Source organism: Suillus fuscotomentosus, assembly GCF_016647785.1.
Source record: "Suillus fuscotomentosus strain FC203 chromosome Unknown F5891scaffold_71, whole genome shotgun sequence".
NCBI lineage: Eukaryota > Fungi > Basidiomycota > Agaricomycetes > Boletales > Suillaceae > Suillus > Suillus fuscotomentosus.
In genome coordinates, this window is record NW_024539583.1 from 39,791 (window position 1) to 61,824 (window position 22,034).

At 48.3% G+C, this 22,034-nt stretch overlaps 7 protein-coding genes across 7 annotated transcripts; 3 read left to right on the forward strand and 4 right to left on the reverse strand.

The window, feature by feature from the left end:
* Positions 1–145: 145 nt before the first annotated feature.
* Positions 146–855, reverse strand: F5891DRAFT_1115432 (uncharacterized protein). Its single transcript, XM_041363779.1, has 2 exons — positions 557–855; positions 146–500 (listed from the first exon to the last, which is right to left on the reverse strand). Exons 1-2 carry the CDS (start codon positions 803–805, stop codon positions 336–338), a joined length of 414 nt encoding a protein of 137 aa, XP_041220629.1. The 5' UTR covers positions 806–855; the 3' UTR covers positions 146–335.
* Positions 856–3,660: 2,805 nt separating this feature from the next.
* Positions 3,661–5,607, reverse strand: F5891DRAFT_984511 (uncharacterized protein; the record flags this gene model as incomplete). The annotated part of the gene is made up of 4 exons (XM_041377450.1): positions 3,661–3,801; positions 4,046–4,684; positions 4,736–5,398; positions 5,500–5,607. 4 exons carry the CDS (start codon positions 5,605–5,607, stop codon positions 3,661–3,663), a joined length of 1,551 nt encoding a protein of 516 aa, XP_041220630.1.
* A 285-nt stretch (positions 5,608–5,892) lies between these two features.
* F5891DRAFT_984512 (uncharacterized protein) lies at positions 5,893–7,595 on the forward strand (the record flags this gene model as incomplete). Its single annotated transcript, XM_041377451.1, has 12 exons — positions 5,893–5,907; positions 5,965–6,029; positions 6,206–6,261; positions 6,321–6,369; positions 6,477–6,514; positions 6,544–6,560; positions 6,677–6,691; positions 6,745–6,831; positions 6,939–7,060; positions 7,285–7,308; positions 7,363–7,417; positions 7,518–7,595. 12 exons carry the CDS (start codon positions 5,893–5,895, stop codon positions 7,593–7,595), a joined length of 621 nt encoding a protein of 206 aa, XP_041220631.1.
* A 546-nt stretch (positions 7,596–8,141) lies between these two features.
* Positions 8,142–9,757, reverse strand: F5891DRAFT_1254085 (uncharacterized protein; the record flags this gene model as incomplete). Its single annotated transcript, XM_041369940.1, has 12 exons — positions 8,142–8,307; positions 8,364–8,399; positions 8,494–8,501; positions 8,560–8,625; positions 8,675–8,754; positions 8,805–8,998; positions 9,076–9,123; positions 9,175–9,210; positions 9,251–9,378; positions 9,423–9,456; positions 9,518–9,605; positions 9,660–9,757. 12 exons carry the CDS (start codon positions 9,755–9,757, stop codon positions 8,179–8,181), a joined length of 945 nt encoding a protein of 314 aa, XP_041220632.1. The 3' UTR covers positions 8,142–8,178.
* A 2,489-nt stretch (positions 9,758–12,246) lies between these two features.
* On the reverse strand, positions 12,247–15,213 carry F5891DRAFT_960655 (uncharacterized protein; the record flags this gene model as incomplete). Its single annotated transcript, XM_041375756.1, has 4 exons — positions 12,247–12,625; positions 12,677–14,436; positions 14,554–14,775; positions 14,827–15,213. The coding sequence occupies 4 exons, from the start codon at positions 15,211–15,213 to the stop codon at positions 12,247–12,249; spliced, it is 2,748 nt and encodes a 915-aa protein (XP_041220633.1).
* A 738-nt stretch (positions 15,214–15,951) lies between these two features.
* F5891DRAFT_984514 (uncharacterized protein) lies at positions 15,952–18,616 on the forward strand (the record flags this gene model as incomplete). The annotated part of the gene is made up of 8 exons (XM_041377452.1): positions 15,952–16,432; positions 16,705–16,801; positions 16,987–17,026; positions 17,047–17,383; positions 17,437–17,552; positions 17,604–17,913; positions 17,966–18,192; positions 18,242–18,616. 8 exons carry the CDS (start codon positions 15,952–15,954, stop codon positions 18,614–18,616), a joined length of 1,983 nt encoding a protein of 660 aa, XP_041220634.1.
* Positions 18,617–19,150: 534 nt separating this feature from the next.
* F5891DRAFT_1254088 (uncharacterized protein) lies at positions 19,151–20,564 on the forward strand (the record flags this gene model as incomplete). The annotated part of the gene is made up of 6 exons (XM_041369941.1): positions 19,151–19,408; positions 19,609–19,814; positions 19,916–19,980; positions 20,032–20,150; positions 20,195–20,284; positions 20,397–20,564. 6 exons carry the CDS (start codon positions 19,151–19,153, stop codon positions 20,562–20,564), a joined length of 906 nt encoding a protein of 301 aa, XP_041220635.1.
* Between the last annotated feature and the right edge of the window lie 1,470 nt (positions 20,565–22,034).

A 22,034-nucleotide genomic window follows, 5' to 3' on the forward strand; every position in this document is an offset into this window, starting at 1 on the left:
TGCAAAGTCATCGTGAAATGGATGGGGCATACAAACTTGAAGGGAGTGCTTTTTGTCTGCTGGAGTGGAGACGGTCAGTGAGGGGCGTAGCTATTTTGACGCGGTCCTGCCGCGCCTGCCGCGGTCGTGACGCGGCCGTGACGCGGCGTGACGCGCATGTGACGCGGCACTGACGAACCTTGACGCGGCACTAACGATCCTTGACGCGACCACTGACGCGCCATTCCTATATTCTATATTCAACTTCCAGATCAAGTTGGATGAGTTCACGACCACTCTTTTGTTATTTTATTTGCCTCAGAGCCATGTACAACTAGGTATACATAAGCCAATGACTATTTTCTTTTCCTCCCTCTCTGGACCCTTCGAGCCTGTGGAGCACATCGACGTTTAACGGGCGGACATTCTTCGGCCGGCAGACAAGGAACTACAGCTTCGGATAGCTCGTCTGCAGACTCCAAAGATGTAGCATCAGAGTTATCACTGAATAAGGGGCCGCGCTGTCAATCACATAAGTTAGATATCTATCGAACGGAGCAGGTAATGTCTTCCTCACTTCAAGTTCACTCTCGCTATAATCTCTTGCAGAAACCCATCCATCAGGAATTCCGAGATACAATTTCCATCGCCTGTGATGTTGGCCAGCATCCAAACCCCACTGCTGGTTGCCTGCAGGTCCTGCTTCTTCGGAATCCTCGAACATCCTTCCTTCTAGTGCGGTCAGACACTCGAGGTCGACATCAGCCACGAAGCTATTGGTAGGATAGCTTATCATGAGATCAGCCCAAGCCATCTTCAACAGCATGCTATCGTTCCATTCTTCGTTTCGAGCTTCGATGCGTTTTTCAAAATCACTGGCCTTTCGGTGAGCAACCACGAGAGTGAAAGCATGCACCAAAGGCAGTTCTATTTGTCAAATCTGAGTTCACAAGGAGAATATGTCGGATGACGCACCTGAACGGTCATAGCAGGGTATGAGGTCCCCAAAACTCAGCAGCGGACCCGGCCGATCTGGATAATTTTGATTCTCTGTCTCGTTGGGATAGAAAAAGTTGAATATATGTTTGATTAATTGCTAAAAGATGGTTATAACAAGTTTACTCCGTATTTTAAAGAACTCACAAAGGCCATGATACGATTTACAAAAGCGCGATAATAACGGTTGTTTCTCGAGCCCAGAGGAGACAACGAAAGAATGCTTAGTAAAATAAATTTATTACTGCCTATGGACAATTACAGTGTACGACGTCTAATTCTGTCAGGATGAAAAGGAACACTGTTAGAATATCAATTATTATGACAGATGTAAAGTAAAATGTACCTAAGTTATACGGACAGTGTGACAGTTGAGGTGGTGAGGTTTGACGCGGCATGTGCTACTTGTGACGCGGCATGAATGAAGTTTGACGCGGCAGTGACGAGGTTTGACGCGGCGTGACGCGGCAGTGACGAGGTTTGACGCGGCGTGACGCGCCTGTGACGCGGCACTGACGCGGCATGGAGGAGGTTTGACGCGGCAACTGACGCGGCACAACTTGTTTGACGCGGCACTGACGCGGTATGTGCTATGGTTGACGCGGCACTGTAGTAGGTCTCGACGCGGCATAGAGTGTGGATGTTGATATTAGTACAGAGACTGCGAAGATATTTGGGAGAACTTGTCGTGGTGTGAGTAGTGCTTGACGCAGCCTAAACGAGGCTTCTGACATGCCATGGTTGGGGCTCGACGTGTTGGTGTAGGGTATAGAGAGTGGATCAAACTTGGCAGGGTGAGGTCGAAGCTTGACACAGTGAGACAACATTTGACACTGCATCTGAAAACCAACATAGATGAACGAATTAGAGGTAATGCAACAATATAGGACTGACGGCAAGATGCATACTAGTAGTATGAATGCAGAGGACAAGCACTGTAAATTTGGTGAGAGGTGAATACAGCACTATAGAGCCTGTACGCAGGCAGACACTCATATGTTGATCATTAACGATGATTCAAAGTGTTTGGAATGCGATATGAAGTTGTGTAAACATGATTTGTACATAGGAATTTGTTACAGTGCCGCGTCACATATGCCGCGTCAGTGCCGCGTCACAGGCGCGTCACGACCGCGGCAGGCGCGGCAGGGCCGCGTCAATTTCACCTGGCCCAGTCTTGAGCGGGTCTGACGATGGGACTGCAAGACAACGGGATGTAGAGAGCGGAGAGACAAACCTCGCACCAATCAAGACAGGGCACGAATCCGTGTGGGCAATCGCTTGGACTCAGGATGGGCCATGTCAATACGTTTGTGACATCAACGCGGTGCAGCTTACTAATCTACAAAACCCAAACATGAGCGCATGAGCACCTTACTTCGGACTCTGAATCAAACACTTGCACTCCCACACATTTCTTCTGGACTATCTCACCGCTAACAGTTTATGCGAAAACTCGAGCTCGACATCAAATGCATACGCAAGAAGGTCCCTAGTGGACAAGACGATATTATTGTAAGCATCGCTGATCACTCCCTTTTAACTCATGACTGTAGGAGGAACCTTCGTTCCCTCTTATCAATGAGAGGGATGCGGACGTAAGTCTTGCATTGATTCAAGGTGATGCAATGTTGAGTTTGTTTTAGGCGAGAAGAGGAAGAACGAGAGGGAAAGGAAGCTGAGGGGAGACAAGAGGAGAAAGAGCGGATGACTAAGTTTGATGATTGGGCAGCTAGACAGCACCTTGAGCAAGAGGTGTGGTATTTGCCGTCTGCCTGCATAGATGATCTTGCTGACCTTTCGGACCAATAGAACGTGCGGGAATAATCCATTCTTGAAGCCGCATGGACGACCCTTTTGAAGCAGACCGGCAGAAGCACCAACTTGATCGACACGGACGTTGACCTGGAATGTCTGTCGATCTTCGAACGGCGCCTGTTTGAGAAGTCGGCTCAGTCGGGCCCTGCAGGAAACTATCAGTGGATGCCGGGAACCATCAAACCGTGGTTGGGACTCATAAGGTGGGCTTCTATTTTACTTCAATTCAATTCTGAGGTCCTTAAACTCGTTTCGGATTCTTGTCGAATCTGAAATGAGTTCAAGAACCAAATTCCTGCTGCTGCTAAATGTGACCGCTCAGCATCGCCGAATCTTATCTTATTGGTGTCAAGGGCGCGCCCCTGTAAGCGTCACCCCATCTAACTAGTTACCTACTTACCACCATCTGCTCTTTTATATCACACTCGGAAATTCACTATTTATCACCATGGGCTTGATTCGTTTAGTGTTTCCCGCTGATATCCTGGCGGGTTTCCACCCTTACAGCAGTGTGCAATTCTAATGAGATTTGTGAAATTTTGGTGGCGCGTGTGATGAAAAAGGGAACCAACAGAACAACGCGTCCTGGACACCAGAGGGACTTCTTGTGATTCATACGAAGTTTTCAGATACTATCAGCCTTTCAGACCTGCAGCGGGCGGGCGGCCAGGCGCAAGAGGAGAATGGACTGTTGGAGGACTGGTTCTTCCAGTACCGGGAGATGTTAGATGTGCGTCACAATTACTCACTATGCCAAGAATGTGATCACATAGAACAAACCATGGGATATCTACCGGATCACATCAACGCCCACGGTGATAACGCGTACCATTCACTTTCTGGGATTTCTTACTTTCTACCTAGGCCTCAAACCCCCTTTTGAAGTTTCGTGGTCTTTGCAGAAGGTCGGTATGCCTTGAGTCGGAGCAGGATGAGGGACTGTCTAGTTGGGGATCGTCCCAGCGACTTCTCAAACAGTATAAGGCCCTTGCGCGTCTCAAATAGCGCCTATTTATAATTTTATACTCTTGGTTACTAATTGCATATCTGATGATCAAGAACGAGAACCGGGTGTTTAGCTATGAGTACTGGAGAGCTTTCTGGTGTTACGACGAAGGCTGCATGCGCTGTATCTGTAGCGGACGCCAGGTCACAGAATGAGATAGTCCGGCAGAAATTTGAATCTAAAGAGTGGAGCGTTGCGAAGAGATTTGGAATTATGTTATTATTACATGTCTGAAAATTTGGTTACCTTGTTAGGTTGGGAAAAGTCTAGAGGCACCTCCAGCCATCCAGCATTGTGCCTTTTCCCTGGGATGAGCCGCTTGGCGCCCTCTGGGCACTGAAGGATGTACCTCTTGGGAGGAAGGTTTTTCGTGCCACGACCGCGACCACAATCCTTGTAGGAACAGACAAAAATAGACTTGTTCGAGTCACGACTGAAATTCCATTTGGTTATGCAGCCGCATTGCGGGCATTGGAGTGGAAGCAGTGATCCCCATGGACGAGCTGTAGCGTGGGACCATGCATATCGGGTGCATTGCAGCGTTGCTGCGCCGTTGGTTTCAGATCTTGTCATAAGAATTATGTCTGTGTGCATTCCCAGTCGGTATGAGTGACCGAGAATCTCGGGGAATGCTTCACGGAGGGGAAAACCTTCGATGAGGACATGCTCAGCAAAAGCGACTACCAAATGACATGTGAATGACGGTTGGAAGTGCGGGGCTGTGAATGCAATTGCAGATGAAAGTTTGGAGTTGAGAACGGACAGACGCAGATCGCGAAATGATTCGGTATTATTGACGATGGCTCCGCAGCCCATGAAGAACATCGTCGTGTCTTTAGCGCGTGTGATTGCGTCCTGCCACGGCTTGAAGAGAACGTTCAAGAACTGACAGGGAAAATATTGAGCGTATCATTGGTCGAACAAGAGGGAGCTTACCTCAGGAACAGAAGCAGAGACGTATCCGCTTTTGTCTCCTTTTTTACGGCCAATGAACGGATCACCGCGGTCATCGTCTGTATGGGTCGTAATCACAATACATACGGACTTGTAATGGTCCTGTTCGACGACGTCCTTGGCGAGCTCCATGCATTGTTCGTTGTAACCTTTGACTTTCGAAGAAGTGCCTAGATCAAAGACTACGTCGAGCTTGCGGAGACCACCATATGGAAAATACGGCGCCAAAAATTGGTGGATGATGTCAACCGGGCTCCCAGTAGTCACGTGGTCAACCAGTTTAAAGTGGATAATAAGGATATGCGAGGCAGATATCTCGGAACGCTTGGATGTCTCTAATTGCACACGAACAGGCAGAAAGAACGGGAGAACGGGCTGTGCGTCCCTGAAAAATCCCTGAAGTATATAGTGAGTAAAAGACTGGGGATATGATGTAAGAATACTCGCATAGTACGGTGTCTGGTCGTTTAATTTCTTCATCAACGCTGTGTGACAAAGGACGCAGCGAAATTTGACGTCCATTTTTTTCAATTCCTCGATATAATTTGAAGGAACATCAATGCAACGAGTGCAAATGACGCGTGGGCACTCGTCGCAAGTGAAGATGACAAGGTTTTCACTGCCGTCTCGACAGAGGACACAGAACTGCGTAGACACGTTAGTTAGAATACGTTGAGGTTATCATAAACGTCATGTACATCATTTTTCACCTCATGTGGTGAAGATACATCGACATGAGCGCGTACTGTCCGCGCTGGTATTCTGATCTTCAGCTTTCCAGGATCCGTGATTGACACACGACCTTGAGCCTTCCCGCCATTAGATCTACGAGCCGTTTGCTTAGTCCGGGCCATGGATCACCGAGTGAGTGCTAACTGAAAACTTTCAGACTTTGATACAGACCCGAGACCCAGTCAGCAACAGTGTCAATGTTTAGTGCTTTAAACTTTTGGCCTTCGAGCGTTTTACGACGGTTTTAGCGTCACGTGTGGAATACGTGACCTTCGATTCTGGCATCTAAAAATGTCAAAGTCTACTTTTCAGTGCGATTTATTATAAGTATTGTGCTCTCATGGCTGATTTTCATGGCAGAAACACGTCGGCTCACGACAGCACGATGGAAACTAGCTGAACACATCATGCCTATTCTCGAGGTCCGTCTGTTCAGAATCTTTCATTCGCAAACCTTGATGCTAAACATGCTCTACTAGCTTTTCAATGACCTCACGAACATTTTCTCGACAGACGATCAGCAGGAGCAGCCTGAAGTCGTCTTGTAAACCGTGACCATTTGGATTGCGGGAAGTTGGAACCTCGCATGCCCAACGCATGCCATGTCATAATCCTCATCCCGGGCTCCAAGCCATACCGTGCCTACTAAGGCTACAACGATCGAGGCTCGCATACATAATACCCTCATTCTACGCCAGAACCTATGACGCCTCAGCTCAGCTCGGATTTTCAGGATGATGGTCGCAAGAACGCCGCTCATTCTCTGTTCTTCTTGGGTATGCTGCCATTGCAGGCGCATGGTCGATATTTATTGTCCCACATACCGAAGATGCAGATAATATACGTGCCCTGATGGTCGCAATTTCTGACTACACGTCTGACGCGTCAGTTGTGTTCGAGGCTAACACGACTTACAGCGTGCGGTCCCCAATTGCGTTTTCACCCTCACAAATAACATGTTTCAACATTTCGTATCCCATAATTTCATCAGGTTCTTGTTCACTGGAGGAAACAACGTCATGCTCCGCGGTAATGCTGACCCTGACTGGGTTGGGTAGATGGACGTGGCCAACAGGTAAGAGTCCTCCGACTCTTTGGTTGTGCTGAAATAAACTAGTGGTGGGATATTGTGCAGCAGATAAACATACCTCACGGTTGACTGTTTAAATGTTTTACAAATGAGATCGTCAGAGATACGAAGATAAGGTAAATATGCGTTTTTGAGAGCTCCCTGGCTAATTTTCAATCGTCTCCCGCAGCCTGTCGCATGGAATTTTGGTATTGCAGAATCAAGCAATATATACATCTTGAACAATATCATCATCCTGGCCGGTTCTGACAATGCCGTGAGTCTGATGCTGTGTCGATGGTGTATTACACTTTGTTTAAACTCTTGAATAGTCGTGTCCATTCATACGCGCGTTACTGAGCTCTTGATTTGGTTTTTATTTAGCTGAACGTATGCAGGGAGGGATTTTCGGCTGCAGACACCGAGTTGCTTTTCAAAAACAGCTATGTCGTTAACGGAGATGACTGTTTGGCTATCGTCAGCGGCGCCAAGAACATCGCCTGGAGGTTCGTCGACTTTCGCCAACGCAAAGAGTGAGCTTACGTCTGGCTGTAGAGATGATCACTGCGAAGGATTGCACGGTTTGTCAGTTGGTTCACTCGGCGCAGGCGGTCGAGCGGCGTCTGTAGCGAACGCTTATTTGAGAACACAATTATGTCGAGTTTTCTCGGCGATGAAGCTCCCTACCTGACATTCTATGTAACCATCTGAAACTGCATTCTTTGTGCAGCTTGTTTCAAGAGCTAAAGAAACGGTGCTGTCATCAAGTTTGTATTTTTAAAATTTTCGACAGATCGTGTACTGATAGTACGAGTGTAACATGGAAGGATATCACATTCATTGACGCGACGTTCCCTATTTACGTGAGCCAAAGTTGTGTTAAGATCCTTAAATCTACTGGGACCAAAGTGTGAACTTATGTCGCACGTATAATTGTGTCTCTTCTAACTTAACTTATCATAGGACGGACCGCGTCTGAGCTCCTCGTCCGCCACGAGACTCGCATTGGAAACTTCCTGTTCGATCACTTTGTGGGCGTGATTAACGAGTAGGTTACCACTTTCTTCTGTCATCTTGACAAGCTCATGTATCACCGACCCTTGCTAGTAACGACTTTCTTTTTCTTTTCCGAAGCACTAATTAAAAATCGCCAGGTACTACTACGCGTCATGTGCAACAGGTAAGGAAAGGGTCATTTTGACCTGTATAGGAGGTAGCTGTGTCGCGTGGCAACAATTATGCTTTGCAGCTTCATGCAAGGCGTTCGTCCGAATCGTCGGTGCGCGGCGACCCCGTCAACGTTAGACGTTGAGGGTGCATGTCCCTCGTACCACATTTTTCTTAATAAACAGCTCTTTAGTGAGGAATTCCTTGGCTCTCGTGGATGTTAGCAACTTAGAATCAGTCGTGAGAATAACTGACACGGACGTGTTACGTCACGTTTAATGCGTTGTCTAAATCGAAACTTTGAAACGCTCAGTTTCAACTCTATGTGTACCCACCATATTCCGGACATGTCTGTGATGTGGGCCATAATCGCAATAACGTTGCCGTGACCTTCCCCTTAATCCTAATATAAATTACTTTAATAAAATTTGATCTTGAAGTATTGATTAGTTATTTGTTATTTTCCACTCTCCAAGATCATACCGCGGCGCAGGTAAACAAATTGATCGAAATACTTGAGATACGAGATGCTGTTAGTGACAAGAACGCGCGCTTTGGTTGCGAGTAAGCCTTGAGGACCCATGATCTGTTACATAGTATCATTAAAAAGAAAGAAGTCTGAGACCGGATGCTCTTACTCACCAAAGACGTGTCGGGCAACGTGGGAATAGATGGCAGCTAAAACATCACCAAGGAGAACCCTGCAGGATGCACCGCTGAGCTGAGAGATCAATTACCTTTGGCTGATACGTTACTATCCCGAAGTACTTACAGTAATGGCTATAGAACGGACGCCATAAGCATTATTGGGTCGCCAAAAGGATAATCAGAAACACACCCTTTTCACCGACCTCCGTCAGATCACCCTGTAGGAGAAAATCTAAGTTGGGCTTCAAAGCACAAGCTGCAGAGAAGGGTCAGTCCAAACCTAACACAGTTAATCGTGTACACACCTTCGATAACAAGGTTATAAAGCGCCTCATCGTACTCATGTGAAAAAAGTATATCACCTTGAACCAACGCAGAAAGAATCCTATTCGCTTGTGAGTGAACGTGCTAGAAAATCCTGCATATGCGACGCACCAAGGAGTCTGAGCAGCGTAAGCTACATTGCCGAACAAAGCCACCTCATCCTCTGTCTTTCGCACGTCCCCGATAATCGCTGACAACAAGCTACTCTTCCCGCTGCCCACACTACCAAGTACACCCACGAGTTCCCCCTTGTGTACCGTCAAGTTTATATCTTCCAGAGCAGCTGATGTATCTTGTCTGTTCCACTAAAATTCGCCATTTTTGATTGAAAGCACCTGTCACAAATGTGAAAACAATCATAAGTAGTTAGAGAATTGCCAACCTCGTCACCGACGTCCAGACTGCTTTTCTGCACCTTCACGAGGGCATTCTGCTGCAGCTCCTCAGCGTGCAGGAAACCTTACAGATGTTTGACGGAAACGAGGGCTTCGACGACGTTCGACGTGACTTGACTAAACTGTGACGCAGTCAACGATTGTTGAACGATTATGATTCACCATAGCAAGTGGAAATTGGAGAAGCATAAACAGTGAGATCGCAGGGAAGATGACGCCGGCTGTGAGTGGTCGTGACGAGAACACAGATGCGGTAGCAAAAGAACTAAACGTCACGATTACTGAGAGATCTGTCTGTTAGTTGTGAGTAACGAGTCAAAGGTAAGGGACGCACGAGGAATGCTGCCCCAAAGCGTCGTATTGAGGGCCTGATGGATGCGCAAGGATGAATATGGGCTACTTTGCCTTGAAATCAATGCGTGCCGTTACGATACCAATTTTCTTCAACATCTTCAGCTCTAGATCATTGCGCACGTGCAGAACGTGGCGGATGAATACATATTCATAACGCTCGATGCTGCATGAATGACGATCCTTGATGAAATTCTCTGCGTACACGAGGCTGACGTACCTTTTGATATTGGCCAAAAGATCGCGGTTCTTCATCTGTTGCTCCTGCATCTTTAGCATCCGTGCAATTGCCGTATTTAGCGGAATAGAGATGATCATGATCGCAACTCCGACAAAAGCCAGTGCAATCTGCCTTCCTGGAGTGGTCCAGAGACCGCAATCAAACCATAGGTGCGTAGGTCCTGTAGTCTACTCGCATCAAGTTGACAACATCTCCAGATGCCCGACTCCCTTGCTCATCGCTAGAAAGCACGAAACTTTTTGTAGACGGCAGTCACCAAGCCAGCGCGGACGCGCATAGCTCACAACCAGCCTCTGACAAGTGCCAAAGAAACATCCTTAAGAAAGTGGAGGAAGGGGCGCGCCTCGAATCAAAGCCAGGGACTCACCCGTCTGCTTGATGCCCGTGGCCAGTGCATCTGCAACTGCTCCAGTGCCGAGTATAAGGAGGTAAGTGGTGGGAATCGGAGGTTAGTGGCGAAACTTTCTTTTTGAATAAACATTCATGAGAAATTTCCCTGGGACTACTGATTGCTCCGCTGGTACGAGGTGAAAATGGAGGGTTTAAGTGCGGTCCGAAGGACTTTGTATGGTAAATATGTTATACGTTCATTTTCGTCGGAATCATGTATGTATATCATCGCACGATGGTCGAGACCACACGTTTTCACAAATATTTTCCCAGGCTCCAGCTAGATGTCGCAAGTACTGCCGCGGTCTGGCAGCCGAAGCTTGAAGCTACGGCGTCGATTTTCTTTTCCGGCTGCGGTCCGCCTGTGCATGTACGGCCGTTAGGTCCTGACGGAGATTCAAACCCAGCTTAGCGGTATGGCCCAGAAAGACAAACTTAATTACATATCGAGCGTCCGACTGATCTTTTGGACAGCTATTGAACGAAAATTCCCCGGAGCGCCTTGCACGAATATCATTAATCGAAGGTAGCGGTGCTGGGAAGCGCCAGTCCCCGACTTCAACTTCAGAGTTCAAGAAATGACGATGGATCGGTGTGCGAGGTAAGCGCTCTGAAAGATCAATGAAATAGCCCCCATACATAATCTGAAAGATAGGACTATACGCTGGGTTTGGATTGAACGTGAATGTGTGGCAGACCAAAATAACCATAGTAGTTGCGTATCTCGTTCCTCACAAACATTTTCGAAGCCTGTGATCCAGGACTAGCTACGAGTAGACATGGTATTGACTTGATGCAGGAGTTTCAGCGCATTCCATTCATCCATGTCAAGATTTGACAGCTTACACCCTTGTTCGAGTCGACTGGCAAGTCGTCGGAGCACATCAGGAGAGACATTGGTCAACTTACGATCATCAGAGTCAAAGTTTGATTTCCTCACAGCAAAGTGGGTTTGCAGATGAGCTTGTCGCCTCTGCAGCATATTCAATGCTACAAAAATGAAGGATTCATGATACCGAAGACAGCGATCTGAGATATTGAGACAGTACTTGGCCTGCCGTCCGAACGATAATGATGTCAAACGTGATGTGCGTATCATTTGACGTGCTTGCGAGCTGTGTGCGTCGAGAAGCAAAATGAGAAAGAATCGCATCGATACTACGTCCTTTATTTCGCGCACCTGGTCTTTTAGTACCAATACACAGTGCGACGCCGCGGAGAAAGGGCGCAGACAAAGCAGACAAATTTTCTGTGTAAGAAGCATCAGTGTAAGAAAATCATCGAGGATCATCATTTAGTCTGGACATGACCCACGAGGCAGCAGTTGGGAGGGGAGAGCCTTGTTGAGCAGCCTCTCGATGACGTTGGAGACGTCTGAATGCGCTACACTGCACGTATGCAGCAGACTCAAAATGCGCCCGAGTGAGAGTCACTGAAACGTCATCCAGACGAACGGACCCACCCCGTCGAAAAATACAGCCACCGTGACGGATTGATAACGGGGACCGCGTTTGAAACGTAGGCGGGGGGCGGGTGGGCGGCGGCGGGGCGGCCGGCGGGCGGGCGGGCGGGCGGGCCATCAGTAAACCGGTGAAACTAAGATATGACTATATATTGCATTTTTTTCCAAGGGCAATGCTTCTTTCCTGTATATTACGATATAAAGTAATATATAGCAATATAAAGCAATGTAATCAGGCCAGGCCCAGAGGTATATATTACTTTACATCACTTTATATTGCTTTATATTGTTTTATAACGTCATGTCTAGGAAAGAGCATTTCGGCTAGGAATATCTGAGTCTCACCAGTTTACTGATTGGCACTACATCAGCAAAAGACCTTGAAATTTCGCTTGTCAGAAAGAAGTTTGATGCTTACGGTGAGCTTACGGCCTGGTGATCGGAGCAACTCGATTGGTGGAACAAACTTTTCCGTTGTACACTGTAAATACTCGATATCGATAGTGTTATAATTTTTAAACGGGTGTATGTATTGCATTATATGTTATTATATTGAGATTGAGTTGAAATACTAGTCTAGGGTTCGGAATTGCATTTCCAAACACCGAGTAGGGTCATTTGTATTGATCATTGGGCCATTCAGAAAGTTCAGAATCACAGCAATCGATTGACATGCATTCAAATCTGCGCTACTAATACTATTAACGATCAATACTACGCGAACTCCGTACTAAACGTATGATAACTTTCTTTATCTGCAAAGTTATTCAAAAAAAACCGGTCATAGGACTCCAAACACGTCGTCGCAGAAATGTCCTTGTTGACCTTCTCACCGTATTCTGGTATCAGTTTGACAGCATGTGTAACATCCATCAACAACACCACACCACCACGCCTATAGCGTTTGCCATGTTGGTCCACCACATATGACCGCTCTACTGTCCACATCGCGAGTTCGGGACGGTCATTGGGATTGGCGACGAAGTCAAAATATTGTATGTAGAGGAGCGGACTGGAAAGATATGTTGGAAGAACCAGGTTGGAAGCACGTGGAACCTTGGGCTGAAAAATAAGTCGAACTTGGGCGACGCGACTTGCTGAATATCACCTCATTAGTGTTAGAATATGACAGCAGAAAATATACGTACTAATTTGGCCATCATCACTCGTAACATCGACAAGGACGGTATCACAGTTCCCGAGGGGAAATAGGTCGCTGGGAGGGTATGATTGGATCACCCTGCTTGGCATGATCACTCGAGGTTGGAAGGCAGAGTGAAGTTGCAATCGAAATTTGTTCCACGCGTAAAAGCGTCCATGTCTGTGGTCCCAGCGAGTATTCTCGCCACTGGAGAGGGAAGAACGCTGGATGAACTGGGAGACTGCGTGATCAAAATCAACGAGTGCGTATTTGGTGAGAATATCGACGGGCGACAGGGACTTGAGATCTGGTGTTGAAGTTAAATGGAAGGCAGTGAGAGCATCTCCAGAAAGAATGCCCTTGTGAAAATGATTACGGACTCGTCGAGGTCCATGGACAGAATATGCTTCATCGGGGAGTATACGAGAAATCCAGGAGAGTGCTGGGTTGACGGTCGTCACTTCCTCATCTTCAAGGTTTATGGCGTTGACGAGCGATGCGCCATGGGAAGTGATTAGCGCGTACAGGTTGAACAATTCCATTGACTCCTGGCGATTGAGAATCCGTACACACTGCTCCGTGAAATCATTCACTCGTCGACTTGTTCGGGCAAAGAGATCCTTGCAGTGAGTGATGAGCAAGCGCTCCGTCATGTCGGCTGAAAACTGCATCAAAGTACCCAGTCTCTCAATCGTGCCTCTGAAGCTTTGGAGTAACTCGAGCTTGGGGATGAAAAAGTCTTCTTTGGCGCCCTTCTTCCCCCTCCTCGCCTCGGCCTCGACGATAGCATCCTTGAATGCATGAAAATCGGAGAGTGCCTGCACCATCGACTGTAAGGATTCGGGAGAATGGACTGGATTTTGAGCATAATAGAAAAAATCTATGAGAGCGCGGATTGCGCGAACGAATCTAGGTGGAGCAGCGCCTGAGATTGAAGCAACAATGGTGCGTTGAATATCACGATGCTCACGCCCAGTCATTTGGTTGACGTGCGTGATGCCTTTAGTAAAGTGGTGCGTCCCTACCCGTTTGTGCTGAGTGATGAAGCGGGTGTCGAGCTCGGTTTTTCCTACTATCTCCTTGATCCATTTGAGTGGATGATCTGCAAAAAACTTATGAAGGGTATGTAAAACTTCGCCAGGGAGAAAGACGGATGGACACGAAAACGACCAATCAAGCCAATATGGCATGTGGACCCCAGACAGATGGGCAGCTTTTGCTGCCTTCTGAAATTTGTCGAGATCCCAAGGATCAATCTCTTTGGCGATCTCGTGTATAAGTTGTAGTGTGTGCTTCCCAGTGCGAGGAGGATAGAGAATTCCGTCACCGAATTTGTCTTGTGTCGCCATAGTGATTGGAGAGACATTCTTGCTGACTGCAGCAATCATGGAGGCCTCAGGAAGGTCACATACATGGGCGATGAGTGGTGTAAAGACGTATCGAATATGTCGGGAAGGATCAGGCATAAAACAGCCATCACTCGCTGCAACCTTCAGGTTGGCGCAGACGAGATCAACACACTTATGCCATAGCCGCGCCTGAAGAATGGTCTGATAGTCGGAATGCACGCGAAACTTGCTAACAGGCATGTAGGCGATACAGCGCCAAGCTCGCAGGGTGGCCTTGGAGCGAACCTCCGAATCGATGTTACCGATGGTGATGAAAAGTGGGTGCATCTCGAGCCCTCCAGTAATCCGCGTGACAGGAGTCTTATCGGATCCCAGGATGATAGGTACTTGCGTAGCACCTACTGGCAGATAGTCCTAGGTATATAGAATTAACTTCAAGTAGTAGACTTAAAGGGCCAAACTAACCTGGATTTTCCATGCCATATTGGCACTCATATAATCTCCATACTCGCGTTGACTTCCTGTATTGACTACGTGTGGCTGGAAGGTAATGTGATTGGCGAAAACCGGATCGCTGAAAAGTTGTTTGACAACCTCTAGAGCATCGCGCCAAATAAGTTGCACGGGATAAGTCGTCTTGTAGCCCGTAAACTCTAGGTTCGAAACTTTCCATGGCACAAAGGAGGGTAGTGCATCGGTCCAATCTAGAAGTTGCTCCTTGGAGGTGAAGGATGGTTTTGGGCGAGTGTGAAACTGGAAACAACGGAGTCAGGCCTGTCGAGCAGCACTCAAAGTCTCTCCTACCCATTTTAACTTTAAAAACTTGTCAATCTGAGCTTGAGTTAAGTTTTCAACCAAGAACTTTGCCAACTCCCATTCTCCTTCATCATGGAAAGGGTAATACGTATTTATTTCTCGCCGATAATTATACTGATCGTCTTGCAGCCTGTCAAACAGGTTCTTGCCAACACCAAAGACATATCCCGAGTGCGGATGACAATAACCAGTAGTGGTAGAAGGTTTTGACGATTGGGAACCTCGCAACCCAGGGGGAACAGGGAATTGATGCGGACGTTCCTCGTGCGGCCAACAGGTAGACTGAGAATTCAAGTGCAGGGTAATGGCCTCGATTGTAGGAAACTCTTTACTGCAGTTGGGACAAAACCTGGTACAGGTATGTCCATTGATCATCAGCACTATTGAGTGACAATGATAAGTATACGCACATTTGCTGCCCTTTGCTGAGTGCTAGGCGTTACGCAGTGCGCAAATCGATTCAGTCTTTTAGACTCCGCCGGCTGATGTCAACCTTGTGATAATCCAACAGGTCGCTTCATATAATTGCAGATTTCCCAGTTAGCCTTCCGCAGGTTCTCCCAAGTCCACCCTTTGTACATGATGATTCATACAGTCTCTTCTCCACAAGTCAGTTCCTCCCCCGTTTCTCGAGGCGGTAGTTGCCCTCCTCCATCAAGCAGTCCTCCATCTTCACCTCTGTCAGGCGGACGTGCTACCACTCCTGGATCATCTCTTTTTGATTCCAGTCTCAAGTCAGAAAGCTCTCCCAATACGAGGCATTCTGACATATGTGCTTCACTAAGAAGCATATCCTCACTGTCAAAGACACCTCAGATTGCAGCTGCCAAATCGGAGACGGACAGCCTATTCTATAATCCGTCTACACCTCCAAATCCTGCACGCGCTTCTCGACGTGGCTTTATCCGCGAGAGAATGAGCAACAAGTTCATTCCGTACCCCCCCTCTCCGGCTCCAATTGAGGTCCGTTATGCAGCTCGTGTCACCGGGCGAGAATGCAAACCATACGTATCCTCTGACTCACTTCTCGAGGTATCGTGTATTTCTTTTATTTAATTGTAGAGACTAAATTATTGAAAGCATGCCGGAACATTGGAAAATGGCCTCACGCAAATGCGTCCTGCAACCTTGTACAAAGGGTATCAAGCAAAGCTTGCTGCTCGTGAGACTGCACGCCAGCGCATGTTGGTGACCGCATGGGAAATCGAGGAAACCGAGCGCTTCCTTGAGTTCCTGGATGCTCTGCATGTCGACAACGAAGAACGGCTCGGATTCGCTCAAGAAGACTTAAACATCTTTAGGAAGCTATTTTCTGAGCGTGACCGTTCTGATGTCAATGACGACAGAGATTACCTTCAAGCTGTCTACGAGGATGAAATGGAGATTCTTCGCGTTGTCTCGCTACAAGCTGAGCAGTTCTCAAAGATCTTAGGTGCACGTGTCAAGAAGGATTTCTTGCAACCTGGAGCCAAAGGATCGGGATCACCATCGCCTGAGCCTGGGGTTTCGATTAGAGATAATCTGGTATCCGCAGATCAGGAAGATAACTCACAGGTTTCGGTCAATTCGGCAGCACAGTCCGCACACCCTTCCCGTACGCCGTTATTTGTATGAGCCCTGCACTTCCAATTGAGGTATGTATACACGTGTCCGGTCATTATGCGCTCGACTGATCAATCGATAAGAACGCATTGTAACATGCATGCTACAGTTTAGCAAATCCATCATGGCCCCTTTCTCATTTGTATTCATTTTTCACATCTGCAGCTGTTCTTTTTACATCGTGCCCCTTCATTTTAACCCTTATCCTGTTCGCAGCCCCATGTCACAAGACGTGTAGTTTATTTGGGTGTTGTTTGTGTACAGTCGCTTCTCGTAGAATTCAAATTGGACTGCTCTCTGCGCCCATGCATCCTCAACTCCCTCTACTTTATGGCCAGCAAACATGCACCGCCCCGCAAAGGTAAGACTAACTTTGCGAAACCTGCTCGTGGTTCGGGCCTCAACCCATCTCATGCTCCCGTGGACAGTCAATTGAATCTCGTCGATGAGCAACCGCGCGAACCGATGTCTTTTTTTAACCCTCACGCCTCAAATCAGCCGCTGCCATTCAATCCTCACACTACCCACCATCCGCACCATCCACAGGACTCCGCGCACCATCAGCACACGTCCGCTCCCCACCAGCGTGAGTCTACTTACGATCAGCATGAAGACTTCGCCCAGCATCAGCAAGAAGATCTCGCACATCATCATCAGGATTTCGCCCAGCATCAGCATCAGTCCGCTCCCTACCAGCGCGAGCCAGCTTACCAGCATGAAGATCTCGCGCACTATCAGCATCAGGACTTCGCGCCTCCTCAGCAGGACTTCGCGCCTCCTCAGCAGGACTTTGCGCCTCCTCAGCAGGACTTTGCGCCTCCTCAGCAGGACTTTGCGCCTCCTCAGCAGGACTTTGCGCCTCCTCAGCAGGACTTCGCGTATCCTCAGCAGGACTTCGCGTCTGGCGCTGGATCCTCGACCGGATATGTTGCTCCGTCATTAGGTAAGTCTGCCTGCGCTCATAACATATGTCTAGCACTTACCCTTCCACCATAGCGCCCAGTTGGGTCGGCGATGATGAGGAATTTCAGACTCATTCAGTCCTGCCACCGGATCTCCACCACTTACGGCCAATGTCGACGGGAGAGATCCCCAACTCCCATGTGATACATGTAAGTCAATGTTAGTATCTGCATCATCGAAAATTGACCTGACATTACTAGACTACAGGGCCTGCAAGGACATCGAAAGCACGTCGTCGTGCAACTCGACGTCTGCCCCCCACACCACGCCTTGTCATTCCTGTTGTGACGCCCACAACGATGACGGGGACTGTCGCACCTCCGGAATCCATCGAAGGTTCCGCCGTTGACATTAGTCCCGAGACGCGCAAACAAGCGATCTCGGCCTCAAAGGAACGCGTATTATCCATCGTCTTTTCCGACGACGCACTGGTATCTCTCGCGGCTGACAAAAAGCGCATCGTCAAAAAGGTCATTTCCGAAGTAAGATCTAGAATACCAGCCCTTCTCGGTATGAATTAACACGCGAACACTGACTTATACTAACTATTTGATCCTACTAGTTGCAACACAATGGACAGCTAACGAAAAGGACGTCGCGAACGTTTGGTGCGCAGTGACGAAATTTCGCACTGCATTCGCAACGATCATCCGACAAGCTGTCGTGATGGGATATTCCCTCTTCCCACCACAGGGCTGTACTATCCCCCCAGATACTTTTCGTGTCGATCGGATACGCTGCCTCGTCGTAGATAACAACTTAGCGTTCATGCATCAATACACTTTTGCAGTAAGTCTTTATTCATTTTCGAGAACATTTTTTTAATCTATTTCGACAGGACGGTGCGCTTGTCATTCACTCGAAATTCACCAACCCATTCATCCTTCATGTCCTAACGAAACTCATCTGGTGTTCGCCCTTCCGGCTCCACACTTTTCTCGACGAATGCCCACGCCGTCAAATACGTTATGCTATTGGCGCAGCCGGCGCCATTACAGAGTCTGCATTGATGGAGCAGGGCTTGATACAACTTACAAAGGGTAGGATTACCCCCCAGATGACGCATTCGACATTCACAAAGATTGTTCTGGGCCTGGATCAGCTAAGTGACGCTGAAAAGGTTATTTTAGACGACTTCACAGACAGCATCGTCGTTTGCGGGCGCTCGCAACAGCAAGCCAACGACGAACTATCTGATTTTGATTTTGAATAGATACATCATGTATACCGATAATATATTCACATTAGCTAATAGTTGTATCTCACTTGTGAAAATTTCGATGCTATTTTACATATTTGTATCGTGTCCGATTCAAAAAACTAACATTTTACTACAACGGCAGTCCCAGAGCGGTACTTTTCTCTCGGTTGAGCCAAAACGACATTTACGAACGCATGCCCTGAGCTATACCCAATCCGAGTTGTTCAGAACAACTTTCGAACTCGTTGTCGGTAACTCGACTCTTTTAGATGTAGGCTGCTTCTATGGGAGGCGAGAGATGGCCGTAACCAACAGCAAAAAATTTTGGCAGTCGCATATATTGTGGATAGTACAGAGCACTGTAAAATATGAAAAACCTGCACTGCATGCGAACGAAATTATCAATGTTGCTATCGTCGAGGTTCATTTTGGTGTTCTCCATCGGCGAATCCACGACTTCGGCACATTCCAGGCTGATGTTGACAAAGTGGTGATCTTGAAGCCAGGCCATAGACATCGTACGACACCCTATAAACGTCCTCGAGGATGTCTCGTTTATCGGATTACCGGCGTTTGAGGACGGGGTTTGGACCGGCGATCAGTACGGCGATCATCTATTGCAAACCAGACGCTTACCAATTTAAACTCCGCGTGAAGGAAAAACCTACTTTGCTTCAAGTACAACCTAATTTAACACTGGCCACGGGCATAAAGCAGACGGGTGAGTGCTTAGCTTTGATTCGAGTCGCGCCCCTTTCTCCACTTTCTTGGGGCTGTTTCCTTGGCACTCGTCAGGCGCTGGTTGTGAGCCTCACGCCGTGGCGACGTTGTGAAGCTCGGTACGACCGTTCGCCCCGAAGCTGCCTACGCGGCCTTTTGCGCTTGCCCCTTGCTGTCGAACTTTACTTGCCATCTTTGAAGCCTGCCCTCACTTCGAAGCCTCTGACTAACTTAAGTGCAGTGAATTGAGACGGTCCCAAGCTCGACTGCTGAATGCGGTTTAGAGGCCACGCGTCAGCCGATTCCTGCGAGGTGCTGCCCCTGCAAAGAAGGTAAATCTCGAAGGCGCTGCTGACCCCTCAAGTAAGGCCCTGCCCTCGGGGTCCAAGGTTGCGGACCCTCCGCGTGAGCTTACCAAGTCCCAGGCTAAGGTGAGGGGGTCATCGGGACTCCTGCTGACCACGGCACTACGACCTCAAAGCTCGACCAAGTAAGTTTGCTTTTCGTAGTTCTCATCGTACCTCACTCATTGCGTCGTGGATTTCTGGGACAGTCGCTGCCTCCGGCCCTGCTACCTCTGTCGATCTAAAGGGCTACCTCGCACCACTTAGTCGTTCTCAAGGTTGGGGCTGAAGTAGGCGACGTAAAGCTTGCCTGTATGTCGTTTGGCTCGCTCATCAAGTCAAATCCTAAACACTGCACTGCAGCTGCACGTTTGGGAGAAGGCGCTGGCCTTACGGTTGCTGCAAGGGAACTCATAAAGCAGGTTGCGAAAGGCGTTCCAAGAGCGATGATGTACGGCTCGAGGCAGGACGGTTACACGTACGTGAGCCGCGGTACCTCCTGCGCTGTCTCCGGTATCCCCTATAGGATGGATGCAAAGTCATTCTTGCCAATGCTGATCAGCACGTCGGCCAGAGCGTCAAGACCCGGCCTACAGCAGCCGACCTTGGGCGTGACGTTTATTGAAGAAACCCGCCCTGCGTAAAGGTATATACTTTTTTCGTTGAATTTACCGCAATCCATTCACATCACGCAGCACTAGAGGATTTTTCTAACTCCGTTCGGGAAGCTGTCAACCTTGAAGAATCAGCTGCGGATACCTGCATACTCCCCCGTGGAGGTGGTCCCACTTTCCGTCGAGCTCTGGCCCGCCCTTACCCATCCAGAAACCCCTGAGCGCGCCAAAGTCGTCCTCAACAAGGCGCACGAGGCCGTTCCTAAGTCGCACGAGATCTAAATTACCAGCGCACGCCTGCTCGAGCAATCGGAGGCGATGAGTGACCCCAGCAGGGCTTCAGAAACTAGAAACGAAGACCTCGAGCTGGTGGACGGGACCATAAAATTTAGTGTCCGGGCGCTCCGGCAGTGCCGGGTGCTGCTTACACGCGAGCAGTGGCTGAAAGAGGCGGCTGCGCATTGCTAGAGAGGGCGCGGCTCGTCTGTCTGGCGAATGAGATTTTGTGGGCAGAGTCCGTTGGTATGGAAGAACGACACCGTGGAGCTTCACGGGCCAAAGTGGTGCCTGCCCACGGCCTACTGCGCCTGTAGTTCTCTCCAAGGTGCCACGGAGCGTCTTTCCGAGGTTGAATACGGCATGAGGTTCACATAACTCTGCGACATGCATTGGCTGATAGCTTGCTTTCCAGCTTTGTCACAGACCGCAAAGCTCTTCTGACTGCCACGAACAAGCTGATGCTGCTGGCAACGTCTGTTGCCACGAGAAATACACTGGTACGGTGGTGGATCAACAGCCCTTCGGAGGAGTACGAGCAAGTGAGATCAACGACAAAGCTGGGAGGATCAGCGCCTTCAACCGGTTGGTTTCGGCGAGAAGTATAAAGGAGAAACTTGATGGGGTTGGAGGACTTCCAATGCCCGCCGAATTTGATTTGAGATAATTGGCCTGAGAATAATAGTGCTAGGAATTGACGCCATATCAATTAAAGAATCGCGTCGTTGCAGGACGAATTTTTAAGCATCCTGAGGAATAAGGAAGAACACCAGGGCAGCAAACATCTTGCCTCATGGCGCCGTCCTTGCTCTAAGCTTGTAAGCTCAGTTGTGGCGCGCACTAGATTTTTGGAACCTGGTCAATTGTCCTTGTGCGGATGCCAACATCTTTCGTTTAACATCATGATGGCAAGAGCCTCAGGCTGAGTGAGATTAAATATTTATTACTACCACACATACATGTGTGAACGTCTTTATCCAGGAACTCCTCTTACAACCCAGGACGTCTCTCTCGCCAACCCTGGTTTCTGATAGAGCCTATGGACGTCAGCACGTGCATATAAGTTTTATCCACGAAGTAGGAAAGTCGTTTTTTAGTGCATTTTCCTAATTAATCTATTTGATTATCTCAGCTATGTAGAACTGTCGCTCACCCGGTTATTTCTCGTCGTTGACTCCTTGTAACTTGTTCTGTGAGGACTGATAGCCGAGAGCAATCTGTCAGTTGTCCAGTTAAAAACTTATTAATCAAGCTCTTGATGTATGGACCGGTGACCTAAAGGTTCATTCGTTGAGTCTACCACAGTTTGCAATCGCTACAGCACGTTTCCTACCAGGTACCCGATGTTCCCGACGTGGTAGATATGTTAGTAACTGGAAGTTGACGGACGACGCGGGCCAAAGGCTTGGTACTAACATCTGGTTCCCGTACGTTCGGTTCTGTGTCTTGCTGCATTTGAATTAACGCCTCTCATAG

What these genes read in the sequence shown, in the direction of transcription:
- F5891DRAFT_1115432 (XM_041363779.1), bottom strand. Translation starts at nt 805, where the DNA reads ATGCTGTTGAAGATGGCTTGGGCTGATCTCATGATAAGCTATCCTACC. An exon ending in ATAGCGAGAGTGAACTTGAA is followed by an intron (nt 501 to 556) that starts GTGAGGAAGACA and finishes TGTGATTGACAG; the next exon opens with CGCGGCCCCTTATTCAGTGA.